Genomic DNA, 13,418 nt, shown 5'->3' on the forward strand with positions numbered 1-13,418 from the left:
TTTTTTGTATTGTTCGAAAGGTTTACACAGACACCAAGCAAATAAGTCATGGATTCAGCTGCCTGGTTGTTTGTATAGGTCGGGATAATATTGTCTTAATAAAAGAATGTCTGTGTCTGAATGCACGTACACACACGCTTGGCCGAATTAACTCTCCCACGGCTTCAATGTATTGAGGTGTTATGACTGAAAAAAATGAATGTATTATTTTCCAAAATCACATTTTCTCTGGATTGTGAAAGAAGTGGCACATTTTTTGTTTTCCACCCCATGTAAGAACAGAAGAAAAGCAAGAGACAGCATTTAGAATAAAATAAACAGAAACAGAGTCAGCAAGAGCACGATGCAAGTTTCAAAAGATGAATTCTACTAATGCTACACAAAATATTTTTTTGTGCTCACAGTAGATACTGTAAAAGCTTTTAAGAAAATTCCTTAAATCAGTCAAATCGTTGGCTGAAAAGTAAAGATTTCTCATACTATGTTTAGTCTTTGGGAACATGGGACCACGTTTTTTCCACATACTGTATTTCATTATGTTTTAGGAGAAACAGTAGTCCCATGGGCCCAAAGACTAAATGGTAATGCTTAATAACTGAGTAGTGTCTGATCACTGGTTAATTTAATTCAATTTGTTGAAGTCTTTCTTCATATGCTGCATTGTAATTCTAGACGTTCTGTAAATAGACAATGCCTTGCATCTAAAATGCCAGAATACGTTTTCTTTTATTAAAATGTCTTCACCAACTTGCCCTTCATCTGTTGATGATTTAGTGGATAATTAAAATTTACTTTATTTAAAAACTACAATCAGCTAATGACCATATTTCCCAGTGAGGTGAGAAAATATTCCTCAAATTTTTTTTTTTAAATGAATTACCCACATTGCAATGCAGGCAAGACCTATTTTTTCTTACTTCTCCTAGAGCTTTAATCCGATCTGCACAAACTGTTGCGCGTTGACTCGTAAAAAATGCGCAAAGTTATGGAGGACCGACTTCCTGGACGTGGCAGTCAAAACAAGATCTGTTGCGTATCTCGACAACTGTTATCCTGAATCACGGGAAACTCGGCACAGCTGTTCCCCGTGCTCCGTTGAGTCCCGTTTGAAGTAAATCCCCCGAACATCCCATCGGTACCCCCGATGTGCTGGGAGGGGTGAGGGCCTGTTCATTGCTGCTTGCAGCTTTAATTATTGTTAAGTTCAGCTAAGCGTTACAAAATCTAATGAATTCTCGGCCTTGATCCTATTCCCACTACTTTTTTTTTTTTTTACTGTTCTGCAGATGAAGTGTTAAACAGTAATTATCACTGTTCACAGGCACTCTTCCACAGTTTAAATGGTAAATTTGTTTTTTTAACCTGGACCCTATTTTCCTATGTTTTTGTGTGACACACAAGTAATGGGAACAACAATGAAATTGGTCCAGTGTTAAGCAATATTGCTGTAGTTGGCAGTGGCTAAAGAAGCTAGGTCCACCTACACCTGTCATTGTTATACCAATGACAGGCTCAGATTATTGTTCCAAGTGTCTGGCAACATTGTGGAAAGGATCCCTTTAGCGGTAAACACTTTTGTCAAACATTTGTCAAACACAGCCAGCATATTTCAACATCTAAATGGTTGAATGAAGGGTTTGTTTCAACCAAACCAGAGTGGTGATTGAAAGACAGTCCTGGAAAGACGAATGAAGATGACTTTTGATAGTTTTAGTTTGTTTCTGTCAACTTTGAATGAAGCGTATTTTACAAACCTTTGTCATTCTATTTGGTTCAAGTAGGTTGATGTTCAGAATAACTGAAAAAAACTGTCAACCAGCAGGGCCTTTAAAAAGGGCCTTGTAAATATGCCCTCTTCATCATCATATTAGAAACCCCAATGTTGTTTCAAATGTGTGTTTGTCATAGGAATTTTGAGGCATTTCACTTTTCTTCTGATAATGTTGCAGAACATAGTTAATATGTATGGCTTAATAAAGTTGAGAAATTCTTAATTTCACGCTCCTATGGCAGAATGCGGATTGGATAGATCAGAGATTGGATGTCTCAGCAGCTTTGGGTATTAAGTGCCAGTTTTCTGTTGGATGGTCTGATCCTACACAGACACACACATCTCATGTGATAAATGACATGAATTAAAAAGTGATTAAGATAACAAGGCAAGTTTCATATGTGAGCAGGGACCTCTCAGGTGGCAGCTTCTGGATGACAAATTCCATGCGGGATAGTTTCACAGAGGAAACACCTGTAGCCCTTGTGATGAATCATGACACTTACTGAATGTGGAACATGTGAGTGTTTGTTTTAGATGACTATGCATAAGCTCATGTCCCCTGTGCTGGGCTCCTCCTTCAATTGTAGCAAAAACAATGCTACTGAAAAAACTCCCCAGAGAGTCTAGTCTTTAATTAAAGCAGGGTTAAATCCAGCACGTGAATGGCGGACTCCGCCATGACTGTATAGAGAGGTAGTTACAGAATGTCAATAAATTGAGAGCTTGAAAAGTGGGATTTTAAAATTACAACTTTAACATCAGTACTTTATTCTTTAACTGACACTAGATAAGATGAGAGGCAAGTCACTTCCTCTTCTGGCAAAATCTCTTAAATGCAGTGTTCCGTTTAAATCTTGGTGGAATTAGTCAAATCCAACCAAATGTAAGGAGGCTAGTGAAGGCAGGTGGCAATGCTGCTTTAAACATATTGTAGAAATGTCTCAAAGTTGTGTGTCATAGTAATTTAATTCTAAATATTGTGTTATTTTATAATGCAGAGAGCTTCCAAATAAATCATTTTGGGAGTTTTCTAGCAATTTGACAAATACTGTACTTTCACAGAGGTTTATGTGTAAATTGTTAAGAATTTTTTTAATCAAATCAAGAGATATACTGTACTTTATTGGCTGAATCAAACAAAAGTCAACAGACAGCAGCTGACTCACAGAAACACTCACAGATATAAGCTTAGACAAATTGCATCGCAAAAAATGGAGTCAACAAAAAGTCTGTTTTCTGTGTACTTGTTTTGTGCATGCAATGAAGGTCAGCAACCACTTATTTAAAGAGAGATTTAATCAGTTCCATAGACAAAAGTGTGGAGGTGAGAGCTGACAAACACAGATTGGTGCCTTGTGCTTTGGAAGAAAATAAAAAAAGCAGTGCTTAGTTTAGTTTGCCTTGTGGCAGCTGGGGACTGCGGTTCAAAGAACCAATGAAGTGTGCACATTAACTCAAACCTTTCCCCAAAGGAATTCACTTCGAAGCATCAGTGTGTATTTCTACGCTGGAAAGGCAATACAGAAACAGTAGACAGCACAAACAGAGAGCATAACTGTACAGTACAAGGTCTCAATGTCAGTTCATAGTTTTTTGTTTCCATTGAGAACCCCCTCTTTGTAAGCTTTAACAGGGATTTATAGAACAGTATCTGATAAATTACACTGTTGTAAAACAGTCCCATGAGGCTCAGGTAGTCACACAAGAAACGTAAGTCCCAAAATGAATCATAGTGTTGCCTTGTCTTTGGGTTGCACACCAGTGTATTCGTTCCAATAGTGAGAGTCCGTTCAGTAACGCAACAGTATGATCAAACTTGCAGAATCAATATTAAGTCCAGATTTGGCTTCTTTAAATACAGTTTCAAGTTAAATAATTACCAAATAGTGTCCTCTGAGAGACTCCTTTCCCAGCAGCTTAGGCTTTGGTCACTGCCTCTGATGCATGGTGGATACTTTGGCCTTCAGCAACAGTTCAGTGCTCTGACAAGATTCTCCGAGGTCAACGCTCCAGATCCGTGCGATTTAAAAAATGCACCAATATTTTTGATTGGCTGTAAAGCTCTCCTCTGGTCAACTTACCCAAAAATTGATGTCAAAACGACCACAGTCCTCTGTATCTCGAAGGAATAGACATTTTGGGAAAAATGCTTATTCGCTTTCTTGTTGGAAGTTAAAATAGACGATTGATACCACTCTCATGCATGTACCCTAAATAAGAAGATACAGTCAGCAACTGGTTAGCTTAGCTTAACTTAAGGCTGGAAACAAGGGGAAACAGCAAGTATGGCCTTGTCCAAAGGCAACAAAATCGTCCTACCTGTAAATCTCACCAATTGACATGTTTTAGCTTGTTTGTTTAATCCATACTAAAATCAAAGTGTAAAAGTGACACATTGTGATTTTTCACATAATGTCCCCCCTGTTTCCAGTCTTTATGCTAAACTAAGATAACCAGCTGTTGGCTCCAGCAACATATTTACAGTGCAAGAAAAATAAGTATTTCCCAGCAATGCAACTGTTAAGTGGAACAGTTGAACATGTTGAGTGATAGTAAGTCAATGTCACAACTGTAAAAAATCACATAATATATTAAAATATGAAAGAAAATGCTACTTTGTACTACCAAGTACTACTTTTCTCAATTCCACAGAAGGTTAAGGTGGTTTGTGGCATCACTTACAGGGTAATTTGACCAACCTTCCAAAACCTATGTGCACTCCTTTGTACAGTAAAGTTTTAGTGGAGAGGTTGAGATCTTGAACTCAATCCTTCATCCGCTTTTCTCCATCCTTTTCTGTCTTTTATTCCTCCTAAGCCAGGATATCACTCCTCTTGCTGCACCAGACCACCAGGGCAATCATGGCCAGTGTGAGGAAAACAGGAATAAGGATGAGGATGGTTAGGGTGTTGTCCGGCGGGTCCATCCACACCACCTCGTCCATGGTGCAGTTGGAGAAAAAGTGCTTGTGTATGCGGATAATGTAGCTCTCCACCAGCGGATTGGGCCAGTAGCAGCTGACCATGTGGGACATTCTCTCTGTGCAAGTGCTAAAGATGTGGTACTCACTGTGGAGAAAAATAGGTGGAAAAAAGGGAAAAGATTAAAAGAAAATCCCTACTGACTTTAGCTGCTGTATTCCCAAAGGACCCAATGTGTGATTTCTGAAGTCCAGACATGGCCATTCTATCCATGAATGCCAAGAAGGCTTTTGAAAGGGTGGAATGGTCATATCTAAATTAAGTACTCCCAAAATATGGATTCAGAGAAGACGTCATTAAATAGGTGAAATTACTATAGCGACCCAAGTGCGGTAGTGCTGACTAACTCTATAGCATGAAAGCCCTTCAGTCTGACCAGGGGAACACATCGAGGATGTCTATTGTTGCCCCTTTAATTAGTTGTTATTTACAGAGCCATTGGCACTAACAATCAGATCCCACCCCCTGAATAAACAAGTGATTCTGAATGACACATGCAGATAATATACAGATTCTGAATGACACAGGCAGAAACAATGCAATAGTGGTTTAGAGTTTCATAACTCTCCCAATGTTTTAAAAAAATCTGGAAATAAAAGTCACCCGTAGCCACTACATAGCAACTAGAACTATAATTCAGTCTTAATATCTATAACAGACTTCCTTAAAAGATGGGCTGACCTCCCAATATCATTAACAGTTTGTGTCAATATCATTAAAATGAATATTTTGCCAAAACGCTCATATCTTTTTCAATCCATTCCCTTAAACCCTCTGCCTACTTCATTTTCTAGATTGAAAGAACTAAAAACTACATTTATTGGAATAATTCTCATACTAGACTTAAACATTCTTTACTATATGTGCTTTATGATAGAGGTGGACTCCATGTTCCAAACTTTCTCTGGTATTATTGGACGGCCCAGATTAGAGCTGCCATGTACTGTTTTTTGATTTTACAACCCACTAGGTCTAACAAGAAATTGCCACTGCATCTTCAATACCTTTCAATTTGTATTTGTACTCTAACACACTAAAAAACCTGATAAAAGACACACATAACTGTTAATTGTTAAGAGTACCATAAAAGTCTGGTACAAAATACAAACATATTCAAATTCATAGTCTGATATACTGTATCAGGATGTACCCCAATATGGAGCAACTGCAGATTCAGTCCAGGCAGAAATAACTCTGGTTTTGGTTTTAGGTCTTGGGCAGATCGAGGGTAGTAAAACTATCGATATGTACAACAGCGATGTAATGTATAGCTTTGAGGGTTGGCAAAGAAACTGCAATATCCCTAGGGATCTCTTTTTCAAATACTTCAATCAGGAATTTTTATTTTTAAAAAACACAATTAGTCCTCCCATAGACCCCCTTCTGTCCATCCTTGAAAAAGCTTGTGGGTTATGCTGAAGAATCCGAAAATAGTAAAAGGCTGGAGTGGTCGTGCGACCTGAGCAGGAAAATCTCTGAAGTAGACTGGAAGACAGTTAGGCAAACAGCTGAGGCACAGACTATCATCACCAGATTTTAAACTGGTACAATTTAAATGGATAATGCCCACTTACATAACTCATTTCCTTCTGCATCGGTTTAATAAGAATAACTCAGACCTATGTGTTAAATGGGGCCTAGAAAAGGGAACACTATTTCATTGTTTGTGGAACTGCCCAAAAATTAGGAAATTCTGGGAAAAGGTTGTACAGACTCTGGATGACATACTACTGTGACACTACATGACCTTTGATTTTCATCCACTTTCATTTTTCCACTTGAGACAAGACTGTCAAGTGCTCACATAAAACAATGAACACAGGCTAAACACTGTATTGCTACCTACTGGAAGAGCACTGAGACACCTTCAGTGGAACCTCTCCAACTGCTTAGCTGTGGAAAAACTAACATACACCAACAAGGAGAAAATTAAGAGCTTCTACAAACTATGGGGATCATTTATTGAATACCTTGAGAATCATCTACCCAGAAGTCTACCGAGTAACTGAATCATGCTACTGGATTGTTTCAAGTAAAAAGCAGGGTTTATTTTTTCCCTTTCTCTTAAGTATGGTTGTATGTGTGTGTATGTGGGTACATGTATAGGTGTGTACATGTACACATAGATATATGTAGAGCCTGATATCCTGATAAGAGCTTTGTGTGTGTGTTTATGATAGTCATGTATGTGGTGTTATGGTGTGTTGATTTTGAAAAAAGAAATCAATAAATATAATTAAAAAGACCATCCTCCCAATGTATAAAGTAATCAACGTTTATCTAGAATGAAGATGTAATTATATCACCATTTTGGTCTTTCAGTATAATAGGCAACTATTAAAGCCCACAACACTTTTTACTTTTAAGGTACTTAAAAAAGATAGTTCAAGGGATAAAATTACTAAAATGCATATTGCAGCGGAGGTGGACAGTTAGCCATCTATTAAGACTCAAATGATTTCACTTAATATACCTCGGGTTTTCTGAACAATCCCACAATCATTTAAAACCCTATTGCGGGTTTAGCTAGTATTAATTAAAGCATTGGAGGTTGGGTACGTAATCCATCATTGTGACTGGGGATTTACTGCCTTTTACTTCATTTGACCTACTACTCTCCTCTATTTCATTAGGCCGTCAGGACCGTTCAGGGCCGTCAGGACCGTTCAGAGCCTTCAAGACGCTTTCCAGGCTTAAAACTCAGCTTCAGTCATTTATTTAGCCAGCCCTAATCCTTCTTTCTCCATCCTGAATTCTACATCCCCCAGGTCCAGATTTGTTTCTCTTGACATCCAGGAGCCATTGGTGTTCTCACCCGCAGAACAGTGAATTGAGCAACAGTTATATTGTCTCCATGTTTGGCTCCAAATCTGCAGATGAATAGTCTTATTTACATCATTTGGACATAATGCTCTAAACTGTGATAACTTAAGAAGCCACAGATGGTACAATCATTTTAACATCGTAATTTTACATATCTGCTCCACAAAACTTAAAAACGCAATAACTACATCACTGTAAACCCAGATTTAGCTGTAATTAAAGTTAAGTGGTCACTGCTTATTATGTCATGCCATGGGACCTTTAATAATGTTCTGTTATTGTTTTGTATGTGCATTTTTGTTATCTGGGTTAGAATGGTAATTTAATGTTCATATTTATCTACATTTATTGTTCCACCATGACCGAGACCCGGCTGGAGACTGATGGGGTTTGGGCAGTGAGACAATGTGCAGTGCCAACCATAAGATTAGAAATCAATAACTTTATAACAACATACTGTATTATTATTTACTGTATTACTGTAATTATATTTTTTAGCATTGACTACTAATGTAAAATTCTATATAACTTTCAAGCTGCCACCCTCTGTACAGATCATAGAAGTTGGGCTCAAAGGGATGGCTGTAGCTGTTGTTTTATAAGACCTTTGCTTAGGTGCTGCAAATCTAATAAATAAAAAACAGAATATTCACATATTATGTGTTTGCTGTATGGGGCATATGGGGACAAAAGGCCCCCGGATGCCAATGATAAGAATAGTGTTTTGCTGAGAAAAGCATCCTGACAAATCTGAAGTCAGCAAAACGAAATTATTATTATTATTGGTCTGGAAACTGAAGAGAAAAGGTTTAGCACTAGATTAATGTTGCAGTAAAAATGCAGGAAAAAAGGACAGAGTCATCTTAATATTAATCTAGGCTGCCTCTGAATAATTGATATGTTCTATCACAAAATTGTAAAGTTGAATAGGGATTTCTCAATGTACACGAACACATCAGATCTTTTCTGAACATGTGATTTATGCTACTCCTGAGAGAAAATGGCAGCCAAGGGAGAGTTTTGGGAATGAAGAAAACAAAAGGATGGAGAGAGAAATAAAAATAGGAACTATCAGAGCTTTCCGCCAGAAGTGATCACTATGCAGCATGCACGACTGTAGGGAAGAACAGACTTTTGAAGTTACTCCCCAGCTGTAAAACACAGCAGCTAACATGTTTTTAAGCTGTCGTCCACACACAATAATCAGCTACGAGGGCAAAGAAATAGCTTAAAAGGGTTCGCTGTCGATTTGTAGACTAAAGGAAGAACTTGGTATTCAATACTTTATATAACGAGACTGTCCTCCCTGAAAAACGCTCACATAGGCTGTCAAATCGTTTATAGTGGCGGCTCCCTCTAGTGGCATCCCATAATTATAACTAGAGAAAACCGAGAAGTAAGTTGACGAAGTATAAGAGCGCCAAATTCCGCATAAAGAGGACTTCATCCCCTGAGATCAGGGTTTGTGTCCTGTTTGAAAAACAGAGTAAATGTTTTTTTTGTTATTTACAGAACAAATGGAACTATGTTGCGTTCTACATCACGTGCTTAACATTTGAAGTTAAGTGAGGTGACAAATGATTTTAACCCAAACCAGGATCTTTTTCTAAACTTAACTAGCCTTAGTAATTTTGGTACATGTTTAAAACCGCTCCCGTTACATTCTGTCGTTGTATGATGGTTGAACGGAAAGCGTTCCTGTGTGTCGTATTGAGGGTAGGAATAAACAACCTTCTGTATATCGTTGTCTGGTTCGGAGTACTTGTCGTATAAAACTGTAAACAGTACTACAAACACATATCCAGCAGATGCACGTGATACTTTGGCAAATATACATAATTGTGCATGCAAAACAAATAAACACAAAGGGAGTTATGGGTACACACAGATGCTGATATGACTGCTTAGCTGAGAGCTTATCTTTTGTGCCAATGTTTAGTGTCTAATATAAGCATTTAAATGCCAAAAAGCAATGTTTTCCTCAGAATGTCATTTCATACACCCCCTGAGACATTAAAGCTCCCATTGAAGTCCACATTAATAAAACTGCTTGGAGGTTTGTAGCTCTGGAAGGCCAGATAATCCACCACATCTGTTTAAAGGCTGACAAACCACACATTGCATTATTTGTTAATGGTGTTCTCTGTATAGTGTCATAGTCGAATGTTGCTGCCATTCACTTTATATATGCATCCATCTCACCCATTCATACAGCAGTCACACATTAAGACACGTGCATAACAATCCAATGCTCCTTCTATTCCTTGACAATTCTAGTGTTTTTCATCAGATTGTTTAATCTCTGAGTCTGATGGTTCTGTTGACATGTAAACCAGATTAAATGAATAAAAACAAACTGTCATGTGGTGGAATTTGTGCGAATGAAGCAAAAATGTGCTTTGCTTTCTGTCTAAACACACGTTTAAACACTTAAATTGGACTTGCATTTTGTGTACCTTCATCATTGTAGAAGATCACTCAAAGAGCACATACCTCTGCCAGGGAAAGCTCTATCTTACAATGTCAGTGCAATGCAAACTTTTCCAGTCGGGAACAGTTTTTCTAATTATTTTGACCCCACATGAATGCATCACAAACACCCTATCTTGCAATGTGAACTAAAGTGCAACGGTCCACCCCAAATTTGATGGGGTCTTTATTGGTCAAAGCTATACTCTTCCCCCCCCCCCCCCCCCCCCGAAAAAACAACCCCAGAAGTAATCTGTTCAAGCACCAATTACAACCAATATGTATGATGATAGTGTGCGGTAAAGCGAGTGAGAAAGTGACAGGAATTAGCTCCCCAAGCAAGTACCAAACTCACTCTGGAGGCGTAGATAGAGAAACAAAATGTCTTCCCTGTGGGAAAGGAGAAGGAAAAGTTAACCCTCTCCTTGATTTCATGTTGTTTATGGAGGAGAAACTGGAAATAAAAAACGGGGAATGCGACTACACCAAGACACAACCAAAAGGACCAATCACAGTTGTTGTGGTCTGCGTTGCAAAGATTAGTTACATTTTTTGAGAGGTGCACGTCAGGCTATGGCATAGAGCAGTGGCTCTCAGCCTTTTCAAATCACAACCCCCAGAATTCTAAGGCGTGTGTTCACGACCCCCTTACCCTCTTTGACAACTGGAGAAAGAGAGCTGCAAACCGGTGTAAACTGCTGTTTCTACAAGCCTCCCCCTGCTAATTTTGAGGGAGTTTTTTTTATAAAGGCTCTCATTAATACAAATAATCTTTTGCTTTAATTATAGTTTCATTTTAGAAGCTAGCGCCTTACCTTGTCCAAGTGCCCCAGGATCTGTGGATGTTTGACATGTGTGCTTTTTTTCTTTCCCTGACATGCCTTCGGACTCCTTTCTGTGCTCAGGACCTCCTGATTTAAAAATGAAGCTCTGAATATAACATGAAATGTACCTACAGTAACTCACACAGTAATGGAAAAAACAATCCCCAGTCTACAATATGTTATTCCTTTTTTCTCCCCAATCATCTGGCGACCCCCAGAAATTACCTTGTGACCCCCTTGGGGGTTCTGACCCCCAGATTGAGAACCACCATACGTAAGTACGTATCTCTATGTACATAAGTAACTATGCCGGTGATTTAACGCAGGACCATAAAGTGGGCTTATGGAGGAATGTGGGGTGATTGGATGGGTCAAACTAACACAGGATTATCACCCAGGAGACCCATGTTCCTATGGGTTGTATTATAGGATAGCAATAAACGACCAATATTGTTGTATGGTTTGGAGGACGTTTCATTTTAACCATCAACCGTCCTCCATGGCTGACTAATGCATTCTCCTGCCAGTCTTGTGAACCTCACTGAGCCTGGCTAATCTCAATGGCCAATGTATTGTGAAAAAAGGCAGTTGGAAAAAGCTGTGACAACTTCTGTTCCACACAGGGAATAATCATAATTCCTAATAGTGAAAATACATTATTAAAAGGTCCAGAGAGAGAGGCACCCCTCCTACCCTCTTCCTGTGTGCTCAACATCAAGGCTGGCTACTCCCAGAGCTGTAAACCGCTCAGGGCAGAAAATTAATGTTATTAAAGGGAAACTATTGAAATGCACGAATACATGCATACAGTCACACAAGCCTCTTTGTGGTCTGTTTATACCCTGTATTGTGTGGTCCGACAAGCTTGTACCGGCTCATTTCAAACAATAACAGTCACGCTGGCTAAGTGTTCGCCCAGCAGCTATCTGCGCCCTACGGCAGAGAGGCAATTGTCAAAGAGAGGAAGCTTTGCAGGGGTTGCTGCTTGTTTAAACATGAGGCCCCTTGCTCCTCCAAGCCCTAGCCTTCTCACCACTCTCTGGTTCCTCTTGTACCTTCGCTGAGAAAGTCACTGTATCCTCCTCAGTACAGTAAATGAAGAATCATTCACAAACACACCCAAATCAATCATTCCTGTCATAAAAATGTGTTCTCTTGCAGGCAGAGTTCTTGAAAAAGCCACACTGAGCTTTGTTTCTTGCTACATTTTGGCTATGAATCTTTTGGTCTTACATATTTTAAACACATTTGACATGTCAGACAACTCTAACAGATCTGATATGGAATCAAAGCGTTTTGGCTCTTCGAAATCGCTTCATGGTTGGACCAGCTTCAGCAGAGAAGACATTCGGGCCTGTGGTTTGTTGTTTGTTGGGTTGATTCAATTCAAAGTGTCAGAAACAAAAAAAAGACTTGTATTTTTAGCAAGAAGCAAAACAAACACGTGTCGAATTCTTCATGACTTGACAAAAAAAATCGCCAGCAGAAGAAACGAGCAAACAGCAGAAAGTTTCGTTTCATAGATTTTGACTGCGAGCTCTCTGTGTGATGCCTTCAAAATAACAGTTCCCTACTGGCCTCATTGCCTGTTTGACAGCCTCACCTAATTGAAGAAATCTTCAAATAAAATATGGAAGTTGACATTTTACAACTACAGTAGGTTGGATAATAATATGGGGGCACTGAATTTGATGAATTTACCATTAATAAGACCACAAATGAGACAAGACGCTAGCTGTTAGCTGTTGCTTAGTGCTGGGGTTTACCTGTGTTAAATTTAACCTACAAAACAAAGACTTGGTCCCACCGCTGATAGCCAGACCCATAGATAGCAGACAATCCTTGCGTTAATGCAAGTTTCAGTTGCTAACTGACCACACAGATGTTTACCCTGACCATCTAGCTTCAGGTGCTTCATGTTTGATTGACACCAGTACACCGTAATTTCTTAACCGTCACACAGTTAAGAAATAATGGGTGAAAAGCAAAACATGAGAAAGCATAACTGATGGATGATGCAGATGGTTCTTCTTCCTAGAATTGTTTGAATTTTCCCTGAAAATCTATGACTCAGATGATTATTTTCGATTTTAAGCTCTCATGTGTATGGGTGCTCAATTCTCATGGATCTCTCCCTCCCCTTTCTGGCTCTGCAGTTAAAAGGAAAACAAGTTCAATGAGAGAGGTCAAAGGTGAGTGAAAGGAATGAGTGAAAAGCTGGATAAAGATAGATTCAAATGGGTGGTCAAGCCCCAGATGCTTCTTAAAAAACAGCTCTGGTTTTGAGAAGCAAACCTCCAGCTGTTCTCCCACCCACAGACACCCATCCAGCTGCATGTGGCTCAGATTACAGTCTTCAATCTCATCAAGTGCCACAGTGTAAGACTGACAACCCCTTAACTATAACTAAAAATATAGGTCACTCAGACAAGAAGACAACAGAACTTAAGAGATGAGAAATAATAAAGATAAGAGCTTAAAGATATGGGTGACTTTGCAGCGTCCAGATGTCTTTTATCTTTCACAGTTTTCCACTGGTTGTTATAC

At 39.0% G+C, this 13,418-nt stretch overlaps 1 protein-coding gene across 1 annotated transcript in view; it reads right to left on the reverse strand.

Moving 5' to 3' along the window:
• Positions 1-3,052: 3,052 nt before the first annotated feature.
• Positions 3,053-13,418, reverse strand: part of LOC117938006 (receptor activity-modifying protein 3-like) — a 36,262-nt gene continuing 25,896 nt past the window's right edge. The window contains exon 4 of the mRNA XM_034862316.1: positions 3,053-4,842. Coding sequence (XP_034718207.1) covers positions 4,587-4,842 — 256 coding nt within the window. The 3' untranslated portion in view covers positions 3,053-4,586. The remainder of the gene's footprint in view (positions 4,843-13,418) is intronic.

Source organism: Etheostoma cragini, chromosome 22, assembly GCF_013103735.1.
Source record: "Etheostoma cragini isolate CJK2018 chromosome 22, CSU_Ecrag_1.0, whole genome shotgun sequence".
Classification (NCBI taxonomy): domain Eukaryota; kingdom Metazoa; phylum Chordata; class Actinopteri; order Perciformes; family Percidae; genus Etheostoma; species Etheostoma cragini.